Source organism: Spinacia oleracea, chromosome 1, assembly GCF_020520425.1.
Source record: "Spinacia oleracea cultivar Varoflay chromosome 1, BTI_SOV_V1, whole genome shotgun sequence".
In the NCBI taxonomy this organism is placed as follows: Eukaryota; Viridiplantae; Streptophyta; class Magnoliopsida; order Caryophyllales; family Amaranthaceae; genus Spinacia; species Spinacia oleracea.
The window spans coordinates 64809790-64823320 of record NC_079487.1 but is presented as its reverse complement, the minus strand read 5'-3'; the positions used below and the strand labels follow the sequence as shown (position 1 = coordinate 64823320).

Sequence of the window (13531 nt, the reverse complement as noted above, 5' to 3'; positions counted from 1 at the left end):
TGTTCTTTCCTCTAATGTTTCTTTTCAAATTGTAATGTTCTTTTTATAACTCTACTTTTACTGTGTCATCAACATAGTTTGTTCTTTTAAATCAACATAGATTGTTCTTTTAAATTTTTAGAGAGTTTTTTTGATACAGTTAATGATTGTTTTTATAAAATTAAAACACATTTTGAATTTTAAAAATAATAAATTATACTAATAGTATAAAAACAACTTTTAAAAGAACATAGATATTAATTTAACTCGTAACACAATTATTGTACTTTTTATTAAAAGAACAAAAAAAGATTTTAAAAGGAACAGATTTATGTTTTTAAGTCCAAAACTATTATAACACAATTTATTAAAAGAACAAACGAACATAGCACCGTTGTAGATCTGGTTTTAGGTAGAGCTGGCAAACGTGTCGTGTCGGGTCGTGTTCGTATTCGTGTCGAATATAAACGGGTTGGAAAAGTCTAAACACTAACCCGACCCATTTAATAAACGTGTCGTGTCGTGTTGACCCGTTTAACTAATCGTGTCATAATCTCTTGACACTAACCCGTTTTTTTCGTGTCCGGTTCGTGTCGTGTTGTCGTGTTTGTTAGATAAAGTTTGCTTTATTATAAGGTTTGTCACCGAATACATTAAACTATTGGTTGATTTTTCTTAATCGGTTTAAGTCGTGTCATTTTCGTGTTGAGAGTCTCAACACTAACCCGACCCATTTAATTAAACGTGTCGTGTCATGTTGACCCATTTAATTAAACGGGTCGTAAACCTTGACACTAACCCGCTTTTTTCTTGTCCAGTTCGTGTCGTGTTATCGTGTCGTGTCAGATTTTGCCAGCTCTAGTTTTAGGTTCAACAACTAAATTGCAATCTCGTCTCTTTTCTTAATAAGAACACATAAAGCATAGGAAAAGAACAGTAATAAATTTAAAAATACCATAGATCCGGTTTAAAGTTCTTCAAAATTTTGTCGTTTCATTTTAATTAGAACATATAATTGTTTGAAAATAACAAATTACACTTAAAAAATAACATAGTCTGATTCGTGGCAAAATAACAAAAATACTTTTAAAAAAAATATAGATTTAGTTTTAAGTAAATCAAAAAATCGTCGTTTCGTCTTTTTAATTAGAACAAAAAATCGTTTCAATTGAACAAATAACACTTACAAAAGAACATAGATCTGATGTGGGGGTAAGAACAAAAATACCTTTAAATAAAAATATAGATCTAGTTTTAAATGCATCCAAATATCGTGGTTTTCATCTTTTTAATTAGAACACTAAATGGTTTGAAAAGAAAAAATACAACTAATAAAATAAAATAGATTTGTTGTTCTTTTCGTCTCTTTCATTATGTTCTTTTGTATGATAAGGAAAAAGAAAATGTTGTTCTTTTTCATGTGTTTTATTCTTTTTTCTTTTTTTGTTGTCGTTTTGTTTTAATTTTGAGTTTTTTTTATTTTTTTTATTTTGATCTTTGTGTTTTATAAAAAAGTTGTTCTTTTTTTAATTACTTTGTGTTCTTTTTAACTTTTTTTAATAATATTATCGATACTTGATTTTTTTTTCCTGTTGTATTTTCACATGATGTTCTTTTTGAAAAGTAGTTGTTCTTTTTATAGTTTAGCAGGAGAGAGAATATGTTCTTTTTATTTTTGTACATTTTCTTTGGTTTTTAACATTATCTTTTTGTTTACTCTATCATTGTAGGGGTTTTTTTCCCGTTTTCCGGCAGAGGCGTATTGTATTTTGTTTGTCCCCTACGGGTTTTGGAAGATTTTGAATTTCGAAAGAGTCGCCACCAAACAATATTTAAGGGTCCGGTTTGGAAAAACCAAAGTTGACTCTTTGTGGATAAGGCATTGAATCTTATAAACGAATGGGTGAGATATAGGCAAGGGAACGAGATGCTTATTTTGCGAGCTTTAGAAATACATTCGAGTGCAAGACAAGGATTGTTTTCGGATAACCCTAATCATGACACTGGGTCGGTTTGAAGATGCATTTAGGACATAGAATTGCTACTTGTATGTGATCACTTTGCTTTAAAGTTAATTAAAGGAACCTAATGCCGGTTTGTCCAAGAATTATCTTTGTTAAGCGTGATGTGACCTTTTGCATATTGTTGAATTTAGCATGTGAGGTGATGAAAGCAATAAATAAGTAAAGCATCATCACAATAAGTAAAGGAATTATTGAAAGTGCGTACAAAACCACATCACCTTAAATAAGGTGAGTAAAGAGTGCAGAATTGAAATGACAAGAATAAAGGTGCAATATTGAAATGCGATATGGAAGTGCGATATTGAAATGCGGTATTGAAAGGTGCAATATTGAAGTGCGTTATTGAAATTGTATTATTGTATTTGAGATCCGAATGCCGACTACTTAATAATAAGTGCGTCCGACACAGATTCAATTCTAAAAATCTCAACTTTAGGACGAGTTGCTCATCCCAAAGTGTCTTAGATTTTGGTTATTGAAATTGAACTTTGAACATTGAACTTTGAATATTGAATCTTGAATATTGAATCTTGAACTTGGGAGGCTAAATGCTAGTCCAAATCTTTTAATGTGAAAAAGATCTCAACTTTAATGTGCTCCATAACTTTGACATTGATTCTAGTTTAAGGAAGTGATTACAAACAACCTTAAATATCATAGAATCCATAACTTGTATTTGAATCATAAAAGGGTTTTAATTTTGTAAAAATGTATGATTGTTGTAAGTAACACTTTTGAGAGTAAAAGTGTCAACTTTACTAATCATTTTTGGAATAAAGATTGAATCTTGTATGACATAATTGAAATGGTATTTTGGACAATCATTTGGAGAGGGTTTCAAGAGTGAAACCTCCCAAAGATGACACCTTTGGCATAGTTTTTCCTAGTTAATCAAGGGTATGAACCCTAATGATAACATCATTGGATTTTGTATGTAGAAAGGTAGAAGAGTAGAATGCATTGTAGATTTAAGTAGGGATTCGGAATTACCTATTTAGGATTAGATTGGATTTCCGATTAGTGCTCCCAATTGCTTAAGTGCTTAAAATTATGTAGGAAATTGTAGTTTAGGATTTGATTTTGTATTTTGATTTTGAGAGCAGATTTTGAAATTACGACGATGTACGTGTTTTTGATTTGCTGCCCCAAATGCTTTGGAAATGAGGGCTTAAATAGAGAATTAATCGGCTAAAATCCAAAAGCCAGCTGCGCCTGGCGCAGGCGACGTGGCTCAGAATCCGCCAATATATGGCTGTACCTTTGTACGAATTGTACGAAGTTGACACGTAGTGAATGCTTAGGGATTAAGGCATGATTTGCGTTTAAAAACAAGCCGTTTTGAATTTCGATTTCGTGTTTGGACTCGGTTTCACGGGTCGGGGCCCGACATGCTCGGTTTTGTGGGTCGGCGCCCGAATTTGGATTGATTAATGTCATTTTGACTGAAAAAAGGGCTTGTAAAGCCGATGGAGAAGTCCATTGGGTGAGATTGTGTTTGGATTTTGAAATTGATTTTTAGAAATTGAATTTTGTACCGAGTTTCGTAATGGGAACGGACTCGGGAATTGGACTTTGGATTTTGGAATACATTTTAGCATTGAGACTTATGCACGGAGTTACACCAACCACCTAACAAGGATAAGTATCGTCATCGTATTTTATTTTTTGCGTTTGGTTTTAATATTTTTGCGGTTTTGGCGCAGGTGCATAAGTCCTCAGCCGTCGAATAATATTGGGTCGGGATTTAAGGCCGTCTTCCAAGTTCCAATTGAGTACTGGGCGAACACTGATAAACCCTAAGTAAACCCCTCCATCGCCATTCCCCCTTTACTTTCTCTCTCTACAATCTACGCTTGTAATTTGGTTCCTTCAAATTTCCAATTCCAAAATAAGGGTCTCCAATTCAACCAAAAAAGGGGGAGTTATCAGAAAATGTTGAGAAGGAACATTCGATTGAGGAGAGAGTATCTCTACCGAAAAAGCTTAGAAGGCAAAGAGCGTTTGTTGTATGAGAAGAAGCGCAAAATCAGAGAAGCTCTTGAAGGTTTGATTTTTTTTTTCTTCATATTGAGTTTTTAATTTTGTTATTTATTTCTGTGTTTTTATTTCCGGGTTTTAATGATTGTTTACTGGGTGGGTAATTTTTGATGATTTTGGGACAGATGGGAAGCCAATTCCAACGGAATTGAGAAATGAAGAAGCTGCTCTTCGTCAAGAAATCGATCTTGAAGATGATTACACTGCCAGTATGTTTCTTTTGCCACCCTTAATCAATCAGTTAATCCCTTTGTTGTTTTTTGAGAACTTAATAGGTCATTTGATTTTCATTTCGGAATTACCGTTGCTGTTTGCTTATGGTGGCTTTTTCGGAGTATTTGTTGGGTTGGGGGGAGCTTGCACCTTTGTGTGGACTTTGAGTTCGATTAAGAGGATTTTGAGCTTTGTACTATGGTGGTTTTCGTTTTAGGAATCGTTAAAAAGGATTCGGCTTTTGTAGGCTCTTCTTAATTACTAGAGGAAATTGATGAAACTTTGGAGGGTGTTGCTGAGAAATTATATGTTACCCAATCTTGAGTACTTGGGCGGACATGTGGGGGCAATTTTGTCAAATTTCCAATGATTTTGGTCTAAATGAATTGTCTAACTCCATACCTATGTCAAAGTGATAGATTAGTACGAAAAAAATTGCATCGAAGTTCGATCATTTGTGTTTCCCTTCGGTTTAGTGCCAAAGATGTGTCGTCATTTTATGTTATGTGGACATGGCTACAAAGTATGCAAGTAGTTTTAAAAAGACCCTTATTTTTTATAAAAAATAAAGTCACGTAACTCTAATCTTCTTTTTTAAAGTATCACGTGGTTTCTTATTTTTGAAAAGAGAAAATTTGGGAAGTTTTTGAAAACCCTAGTGCAATTTTCTCCCGTAGCCGGATTTTCTAGCCTTCTCGCCGGATTTCTTCCGTCGGATTCTGAATTTTTCTTTCATCGTCATAATTATTTTTTTCATCTTTTCTTTCCATATTTTTTGAACTTTTGAAATTTTATTATTTCTTTCCGGGTGCGCTTCGCCTACGAAAAGCTTGTGCTTTGCGCTTAAGCTCCAGGGCCCTTTTGCGCTTCAGTGCGCTTCGCGCTTTTTAAAACCAAGTATGCAACACATGTATATGTCAATCCTGGTCATTTTTCCCTATGTCGTCATTTTTGTAGTGGAGATTATATTATTTTGAGCACCCACAAACATGGGTACTTTATGTCGAAAGAGTCTTTACCTTCAAACTAAATCTCTCGGAGGTTGTTGGTTAAGTATTATCATAGATTCATAGCACCATTAAGATTTGGGTAAAATCAAAATGCAAAATATTGACATTTATGGAATTTTAGATTCTATTCCCCATGCTTCTTATATAAGTTTTCTGTTCAGATATCGGTCCTCCAAGTTGTTCATATATATCTGTAGTTGGGCTATTTAGTAATTGTATTCTCCTTGTACATAGTTCCTAGGTCCCTTATTGATGATGAGTATGCCAAGGCTACTGAACGAGAACCAAAGATTCTTTTAACTACATCAAGAGATCCTAGTCAGCCCCTTACGCAATTTACAAAGGTTGGTCCAAGCTTCACTAATAAGCTTTTGTTTATTTCGTACGAGTGTTGTTGGAATCAAGAGAATGTTATTTTTGCAGGAACTGAAGTTTATCTTTCCTAATGCAGAACGAATGAATAGAGGTAGCCAGGTTGGTTATCGAACTTGTTTTCATATTGCTCCTCCAAAACATTGTGATCTAGACTTGATATGTATCTTATGAACTTTGTTAGTTTGTACCGTCCATGTCTGTAACTTACTTTTCTTTCTGTCAGATGAAATGTCTTGGTTAGCTGTGTTTCACCCCAGTTACATAATTCCTGATAAAAATAAGTGGTTTGTTGTAGTACACATATTAGTTAAGTGAGGTTTGATAGATCAAAGCAGTTATAAGACACAAATTCTTAAATACACTGTGTACAATAAATATTGTAAGAATATAATGTAAAAGTTATTTTTTTTATTATTGATAGGTTTTTTCTTACCCTTCAAAGTCACTCATAATGTATAAAGGTAACCATGTAACACTTTAAAAAGTTATCCATCAAAATTACTTTGTAATTTTAAAAGTTAATCAAAACATGTTAAAAGTTACCAAAAAAGTACCCCGATGACAATAAATTTATTGTATAACGGGTGTGCGCAAGACCTATTGAAAAATTTGAACTGCAGAAATATATAGCAGAATGTTGATACTTATGATTGGCTTGCAGTCATTAGGTTAGACGTATAGCATGCACATGCCCTTAATATGTCCAATGATGTCTGGACTATAGTAAATTCGACAGATGAACCTGCAACCCCCCCCTCCTCCTCAACAGTTAAACGATCGTATATTACAAGTGATATCAATAAATTTGATTTTGATGCCATTTTAGTTGTCCCTTAGTTTTAGGGGAGACCTTTAAATACTGTGAGTAGCAGGTGTCTTTTTCTTGATGTATGAAAATATTTGTTTTATTATTAGATGGATCTTATAGGCTTCAATACACATAACTTGGCCTGCTCCGTTCTTCTATTTTCGACTTTCAATATACAAATATTAATGTGAAAGCTATCTAAAAATATTTCTGGGTTTTGTTTATTAGAAACTTTTTATCTAAATAAACATTCCCTTCCCTGTTGTTTGCAGGTAATAAATGAGATAATTGAATCTTGCCGTGCTCGAGATTTCACAGATATTATATTGGTTCATGAGCACCGTGGTGTGCCTGATGGACTAATTGTTTGCCATTTACCTTTCGGTCCAACTGCATATTTTGGATTACACAATGTGGTAAGTATTCATCCGTTAGTTTTGCATTTGAGGCCTTTCTTACACCTATGTGTCATGAAAAGAAGGTTCATATCAATTAATCATAATACCTACAGGTTACCAGACATGACATCAAGGACAAGAATTCAATTGGAACAATGCCAGGGGCTTTTCCACATCTCATTCTTAACAATTTCACAACCAAGGTATGGAATTTTTTGAAACATCTGGATTTACTTTTGGTTGATTTGTTCATAGCAGTGAACATTAGACAGTCTTGTTATTCGGAGCGGTTTGGAACTTTTTCAATTATAGTTGCTCTCCTTTCAGTTCCTACAACTTCTACTAAACTAGACAGTCACCTTATATTTAATGTGGTGTAAAATCTAGTAGAGCCATAGAGGAGTAGCTCTGATTGTCATCGAAAGCTGTAGTCTCTGAGTCAAGATCACCCGAGTGGGTGCATTATGCCCATTTATTTTTGTAAATTTTCGTTTGTTTCTTCGTGTTCATAGCTGTCTATTTTTCTTATTCCAGCTATAAGTAACTAGTCACCTGAACATCCATAAAGGTTAATACTCCAGTTACCATTTGAATTGCTAAAAAAAAACCAATTGCATGCGAGCAAGTGAGCAACTTGTGCCTTGGGGAGCGCCTTGTTGCATACTTGCATGTGCAGACGATTATAAGCTCCCTTAGGAGCAGAAATGAAGGAGAGATTTTGTTTTCTTGATTTGATTCCAAAATTTAATCAAGGTCTCAACTCTCAAGTGGGGACATAGGGTACATTGTGCACATAAGATATTCGATTTTTCATCTGGTACAGTTTGCATATAGCAAAGCTTGTAATTCTTTATTTCTAAGTGCTGTCTCTTGAATCGATCTGCACTCATGTCCTAAAACTGAAAATTTTGGCCGGGTATGTGCAATTTGGATTTAGAGATCTGTATATTTACTCAAAATTATGCCTAGTCGAATTGGTCTTTTGCACTAATATAGGTTCATGGATAGGGGATACTAGTTTGTGATATACCTCTGATGCATTTGTCTCATGATTTAATTGTAATCTATCTTGAATTTACTTATGTTGTGGTATGAACCATTTTTCAGCTAGGGGAACGGACTGCAACCATCCTAAAGCATCTATTCCCTGTACCAAAGCCAGATTCAAAACGGATAATCACTTTTGCTAACCAGTCTGACTATGTTTCGTTCAGGTTAGTAATAATTTAACTCTTATGGTATTTTAGGCAAATTTGTCACAAACCATGTTTTGAAAGAGTGATTTTGCGAGAAACCACTTTTTTAAAAAAAGTTGCTAGATGAAACCTGATTAATTTTTTTTTTTTTGAGATTAGACCATCTTTTGCCAATGAAACCCGTCCATTTCCGATGGAGCCAAAGATTCATTTGTTCTTTTGGCTGTGGGATGTAATGGACTAAATCAAAATGGCTCTTAAAACCTTTTCGCTTCCTTTCCATGAAGTAGAAGATGGTCTCCCCGTTGTCGTCCCTTTATCGCTTTTGGGTCAATTGGAAACAACCTCTCTGCAATTGCAGGGGTAAGGTTGCGTACACATGACTCCCCCTTACCCCGTTTCTTGCGGGAGTCTCTTTGAGGCAATGGGGTAATGATAATGATGAATGATAATGAGAGACCATCTTTTGCCGGATTCCGACGGTTTATTCGATTTTCAGGTGTTGACTGTGCACATGTCATCCGAAAATTTGTCAAAATCACCTTTCAAAAAATTTATTTTGTGAAAACCACCTTTCACAAAAAAAATTGCGAGAAGAAAATTTATTTGCGACTTTTTTGTAAAGACCATCTTTTTCCGAATTTCGATTTCACTTTAATAACGTTTTTCCAAATTTATAAAAAATTATCTTAACTTTTAAATTTTGGCCGATTTGTTAAGTTGTACTCCCTCCGTTTTTTTTGTTTGTTACGTTTGGACTTTTGCACGATAATAAAGATTTTTTTTCTTTTTTATTAAAAAAATAAATCCAAGTAAAACCTCAATCCACTAATCATTACAACAACCAATAAGATTGTTTTATTTATCAAAATGAACCAATAATGAAAAAGCACAAAGATTGCTAACTTAACATACTTGGGAAATTGCAAAGATATTTAATGAGTTGAAAAAGTTGGACCAATTAAAATTAAAAGATGGCACAATAAATGATAGTATAATAAGTTTATAAAAGGAAATATTCTCTCACGTAACAAACATTGTGAAACACCCTAAAAGGAATACGTAACAAACAAAAAGAAACGGAGGGAGTAACAAACATTAGTTATAAATTATTATGTAAATTTTTTTAGCCCTTATAAAAAATTAGCTTATACGAGTTATACCATCTTGGGATAAGTGGCAAATAAGCCCATACAAAACTTAATTTGTCATCGATTTCACCACCTAAGTTTAAAAATACCGTGACATAAGGAACATAATACTACGAATATAAATTACACAAGATTGTTTATCGGAAAATTTTAAAAAATAATTCAACATTTCTCCGGTCTTCTAAAAACAGTACCACCTTTGATGAATTCATGAATAACCAAGCTTTGATAGATATCTTCCCTAAACAGTCCACTTTACCTACAACCTTAATAGCAGGTCATTTTTTTTAAAAATGTTAAGTGTGGTACGTGTCACTCTGTGATAAGTCTATGTTATTTAGTTATTTTAATTTAAGAAAAACCCATCTTCTCCCCCTCCATCGGAGCTTTCTCTTTGACCTCCACCATTGACCCCTCCATCATAGCTTTTCTTTCTTCCTCCTTAGCATCTGCTGCTCACCTTGCAAAACTCATCTAAACCAACCTCTTCATATCCAACCTATGCACCCATACACAACTGCAAGCCTCCTTAAAACACTCACACACACACCAGCACCACCATAATCAACAACATCAACACCCAGTAGCCACCCCAACCAACAACCAAACAAAAGAGAGAATAAGGTAGAGTAGAGAAAGAAAGGAATAAGAGAGAGAAACCTCCACCAATCCTCGTCTATGGCGGTTGGTGGAGGCTGAACACGGGGAGGAGGGAGGAGTTGTGCGCTGATCATCGAAGAATCTAACCTAACCACGCGGACCAAACCCCAACAACACCCAACACCATTGTCGTAATTAATCTCGATCACCAACATCATCATTGTCCAACCCCAAGCCTTCCTCTAAGCTTACCCTTTCAATTGCAGTGGAGACAACGACATTAGAATTGACGACACGCGTAACCTCGATCCATCTTAAACAAATTTGAGTTGAAGTTGATTACGAGACTAATCGCGTGACAAATTCATAAACCATCACAAAATAACATCAACAATCTCCAAAACAAAATTGAAGAAAGATCAAAGTAGCATAGCAAAGTCAACAATAATAGAAACAAAATTCCCAAAGTTTTTGGAAAAGGTCGAATTGAAGATGGAAATTGAGGAAATAAATTCAGAATTTTTCATGAAAAAAGTACAAACTAGCTAGAAGAAGAAAACCCGGAAAAATATAGAGGGGGGAAAGTGGGGAATCAAAAGGAAAAAGAAGATTTTAAGGGATGTTGCAATGGTGGTTGGTGCTGGAATTTTCAAGATGTGCCATAGAAGATGGAAGGAGAGAGTATGTTGGCCGTTCATGGGAGGGGGGAAGAGTAAGAGATTTAAAAAAAAATTAAAATTGAAAGTAAGGTTAAAATTAAATTAAATGAATTCAGACCAATTAGAGTGAGACACTTGTCATACTAACTTATTAATCAGGTTACCAACAGGTTAGACCGTTAGATACTATTTAGGGAAGATACCCCTCAAAGCTTGGATTATTCTTGTATTAATCAAATGTCGTACTGTTTTTAGAAGAGCGGACAAAGGATGGATTGTTTTTTACAAATTTCCTTGTGTATCCTTGAAAGGAATTTAGAGTTCTCTTCTTTACTTAAACTGAATTGATTCATTGGAAAATAAAGGTGGTCTCTCGCAAAAAAGTAAAAAGTCAGGTTTCTTCTCGCATTTTTATTCTTTCAAAGGTGGTTTTTGACAAATTTTCGAAATAAAAAAGTGTAGTACCAAATCACGTGCATGGCATGTGCATAGTCAACGCCTAAAATTCGAGTCAACTGCGAAATCCGGCAAAAGGTGGTCTCTCACAAGAAACTTATAAATCAGTTTCTTCTCGCAATGTCTTTTTTTAAAAGGTGGTTTCTCGCGAAATTACATTATAAAAAGGTGGTTTTTGACAGCCGGTATTTTAACCAAGTTCTGGATTAGCTATTGTCCTTATTGACCTTTGTGAAACTTAACTGTTATCTATGTGTTATTGTAAATTGGTCTTGTCTCACTTTGAGCTCTACTTCATTACTTTTTGCTCTTTTTTTATAACAAGCCTTGCTTAACTGTCCAATTTCTTAAATATTACAGACATCATGTCTATGAAAAACAAGGGGGTCCAAAATCGATTGAACTTAAGGAGATTGGTCCTCGTTTTGAACTACGGCTATATCAGGTGAGCTCAGTGATACCTTGTTCATTTTTACCATAAGCAAAAGAACTAGGCTGTAGTGTTATTGTTGTGATTTGTGAATGATACCATACCCCACTGCATTTAGATAGGTCTGAGAATCTGCTTGTCTCATTGATGCCTATTTGACAACTTCCGTCATTACCTCAACTTGATACTAAAAAGCAACTGCAAAAGTTTCCCACTTTTATTTAGAATGCCAGATATTCATTTAACTTGAAGTAGATGTCTCAGTGGGGAGGCATCAGAATATTGTCATGAATTCTAGTCTCTCATCTTCCTTGAACTTTCATAAACACATGCTTCATTCATATTCTTGTTTTTATAATTAAGTTACTGTCTTCAGCTTCTGTTACCTGTCCGCTAATTTGTTAAATACCCAGTAAAATATTACTTGTCCATTTTCGATGGAGCCAAAGATTCATTTGTTCTTTTTGTTGTGGGATGTAATTGACTAAATCAAAATACCTCATGGAAGTAGAAGATGGTCGTCCCGTAAGGTTGCGTACACCTGACCCCCCCTTACCCTGCTTCTTGCGGGAGCCTCTTTGAGGCAATGGGGTAATGATAATGATGACCCAGTAAAATATTACTAGTGAGTGAAGAATGAAATGTCCATGCAGCTCTAATGTTAATCTAGCACACTTACCCTTCCTTTGCCCTGTCGTGATTGCAGATTAAGCTAGGGACCGTGGAGCAGAAAGAAGCTCAGAATGAATGGGTATTGAGACCATACATGAATACTACCAAGAAGAGGAAGTTTCTTGGGGATTGATTCTGTCGATTGATCTTATTGACATGATGTAGGCTGTTACCTTCCTTTTTTCTTCTCTTTGAAATCAAAGACAAATCAACCTGAAATGTTTCCTTACAATGCTTTCACACTTGCCTTTGGTTCGATATGCAAATTTATGTTGTAATTTGTAAACAGTTTTGACTCTTTTGCTGATATGAAATATTAATTATTTTAACGACTGCGAAATTCATTGGTTAGTTAAGGAGGGAATTCCTGCTCTTTGGCTTTGGTGTCTGTACATTCCTTTAAATTTTCATACATACATCTGTTCTTTGAAACTGCCCACTTTCCGTTTAAAGATGTTCTGTTTTAAGAATGTAGGTTTTAAGATTTTCCTTCAAATATATTAAACCTACATTCTTGTTCCTCTCTATGAAAATAAACGTGGTTCACAGAGATGGTGTATGCTTTATCTAAAATGCCAAGGTCCACTATTCATGATTAATTTTATAATATGGATTCACCAATTATTCAAAACCTTTATTATACACCCTGGTGTAACAATGGAGAACCCAATTTTAAAATGAGCAAGCATTTTTATGAATTATGTACTAGTTAACTTAAATGTGTATCCGGGAACAAAAATGTACTTAAAAATACGATTCTTGCCAATTTGAACAAGTTAATCAAATTTGTGTGATTTTTTTTTCTTTTTTTTTTACATAGGATAAATTTGCATAAATTGAAATTGTTCACATAGTACAAACTAAATAAACTAAAACACCACTAAGACCTTTATAGACCATTACATAAACTACTAAACAAGTAAAAATCATAATGCTGAAAAATGTAAAGGTAGCATGATCCCCTCGTGATGGCGCTTGATTGTTGATTGGACCTTGTTTGCACCACCAACTAGAATTTATCGTGCCAAAGCCAATTGTGGCTGTGAATTCTTCATAGGAGGCGGAGTTGAAGCTCGACCGGATAACACGGGATAGTTGGAGAGACACTGTGAATTCCACACAACTCTCTTGAATCAATAAACCTAACTCGATTAGCTTGCTACGAATCCTCAAAAAATGAGGAGCATCGTTCAAATATAAGATTATGAAAGTGTTGAGAATAAATCTCAACACTAACCTAAATTAAGGATTAATCAAGTTTAATCCTACACACCAAACAACAACCAAACCCGAGAACATAAGCCCTTCCTAAACCTTACTACTCCCTTCCTCATCATAGAACCTAGCACAGACACCCCCATACCACATTCATATATGGTAAAATTTTCCAACATACTCCCTATTACACTGCCTCCAACACTCGACATCCGACCTTTGGAGGGGGAGGGGACTTCACCATCCAAAGACTTGTCAAACCAGTAAACAAAACCCAACTCCATCACTGCCTTTAACCTTCAACATAG

At 34.7% G+C, this 13531-nt stretch overlaps 1 protein-coding gene across 1 annotated transcript; it reads left to right on the top strand.

The window, feature by feature from the left end:
- Positions 1 to 3735: 3735 nt before the first annotated feature.
- Positions 3736 to 12337, top strand: LOC110776139 (uncharacterized). Its single transcript, XM_021980693.2, has 9 exons — positions 3736 to 4047; positions 4166 to 4249; positions 5498 to 5607; positions 5687 to 5737; positions 6719 to 6862; positions 6958 to 7047; positions 7952 to 8058; positions 11267 to 11351; positions 12043 to 12337. Exons 1-9 carry the CDS (start codon positions 3936 to 3938, stop codon positions 12139 to 12141), a joined length of 882 nt encoding a protein of 293 aa, XP_021836385.1. The 5' UTR covers positions 3736 to 3935; the 3' UTR covers positions 12142 to 12337.
- The last annotated feature ends 1194 nt before the right edge of the window (positions 12338 to 13531 follow it).

What these genes read in the sequence shown, in the direction of transcription:
- LOC110776139 (XM_021980693.2), top strand. Translation starts at nt 3,936, where the DNA reads ATGTTGAGAAGGAACATTCGATTGAGGAGAGAGTATCTCTACCGAAAA. An exon ending in AATCAGAGAAGCTCTTGAAG is followed by an intron (nt 4,048 to 4,165) that starts GTTTGATTTTTT and finishes ATTTTGGGACAG; the next exon opens with ATGGGAAGCCAATTCCAACG. An exon ending in TTAACAATTTCACAACCAAG is followed by an intron (nt 7,048 to 7,951) that starts GTATGGAATTTT and finishes ACCATTTTTCAG; the next exon opens with CTAGGGGAACGGACTGCAAC.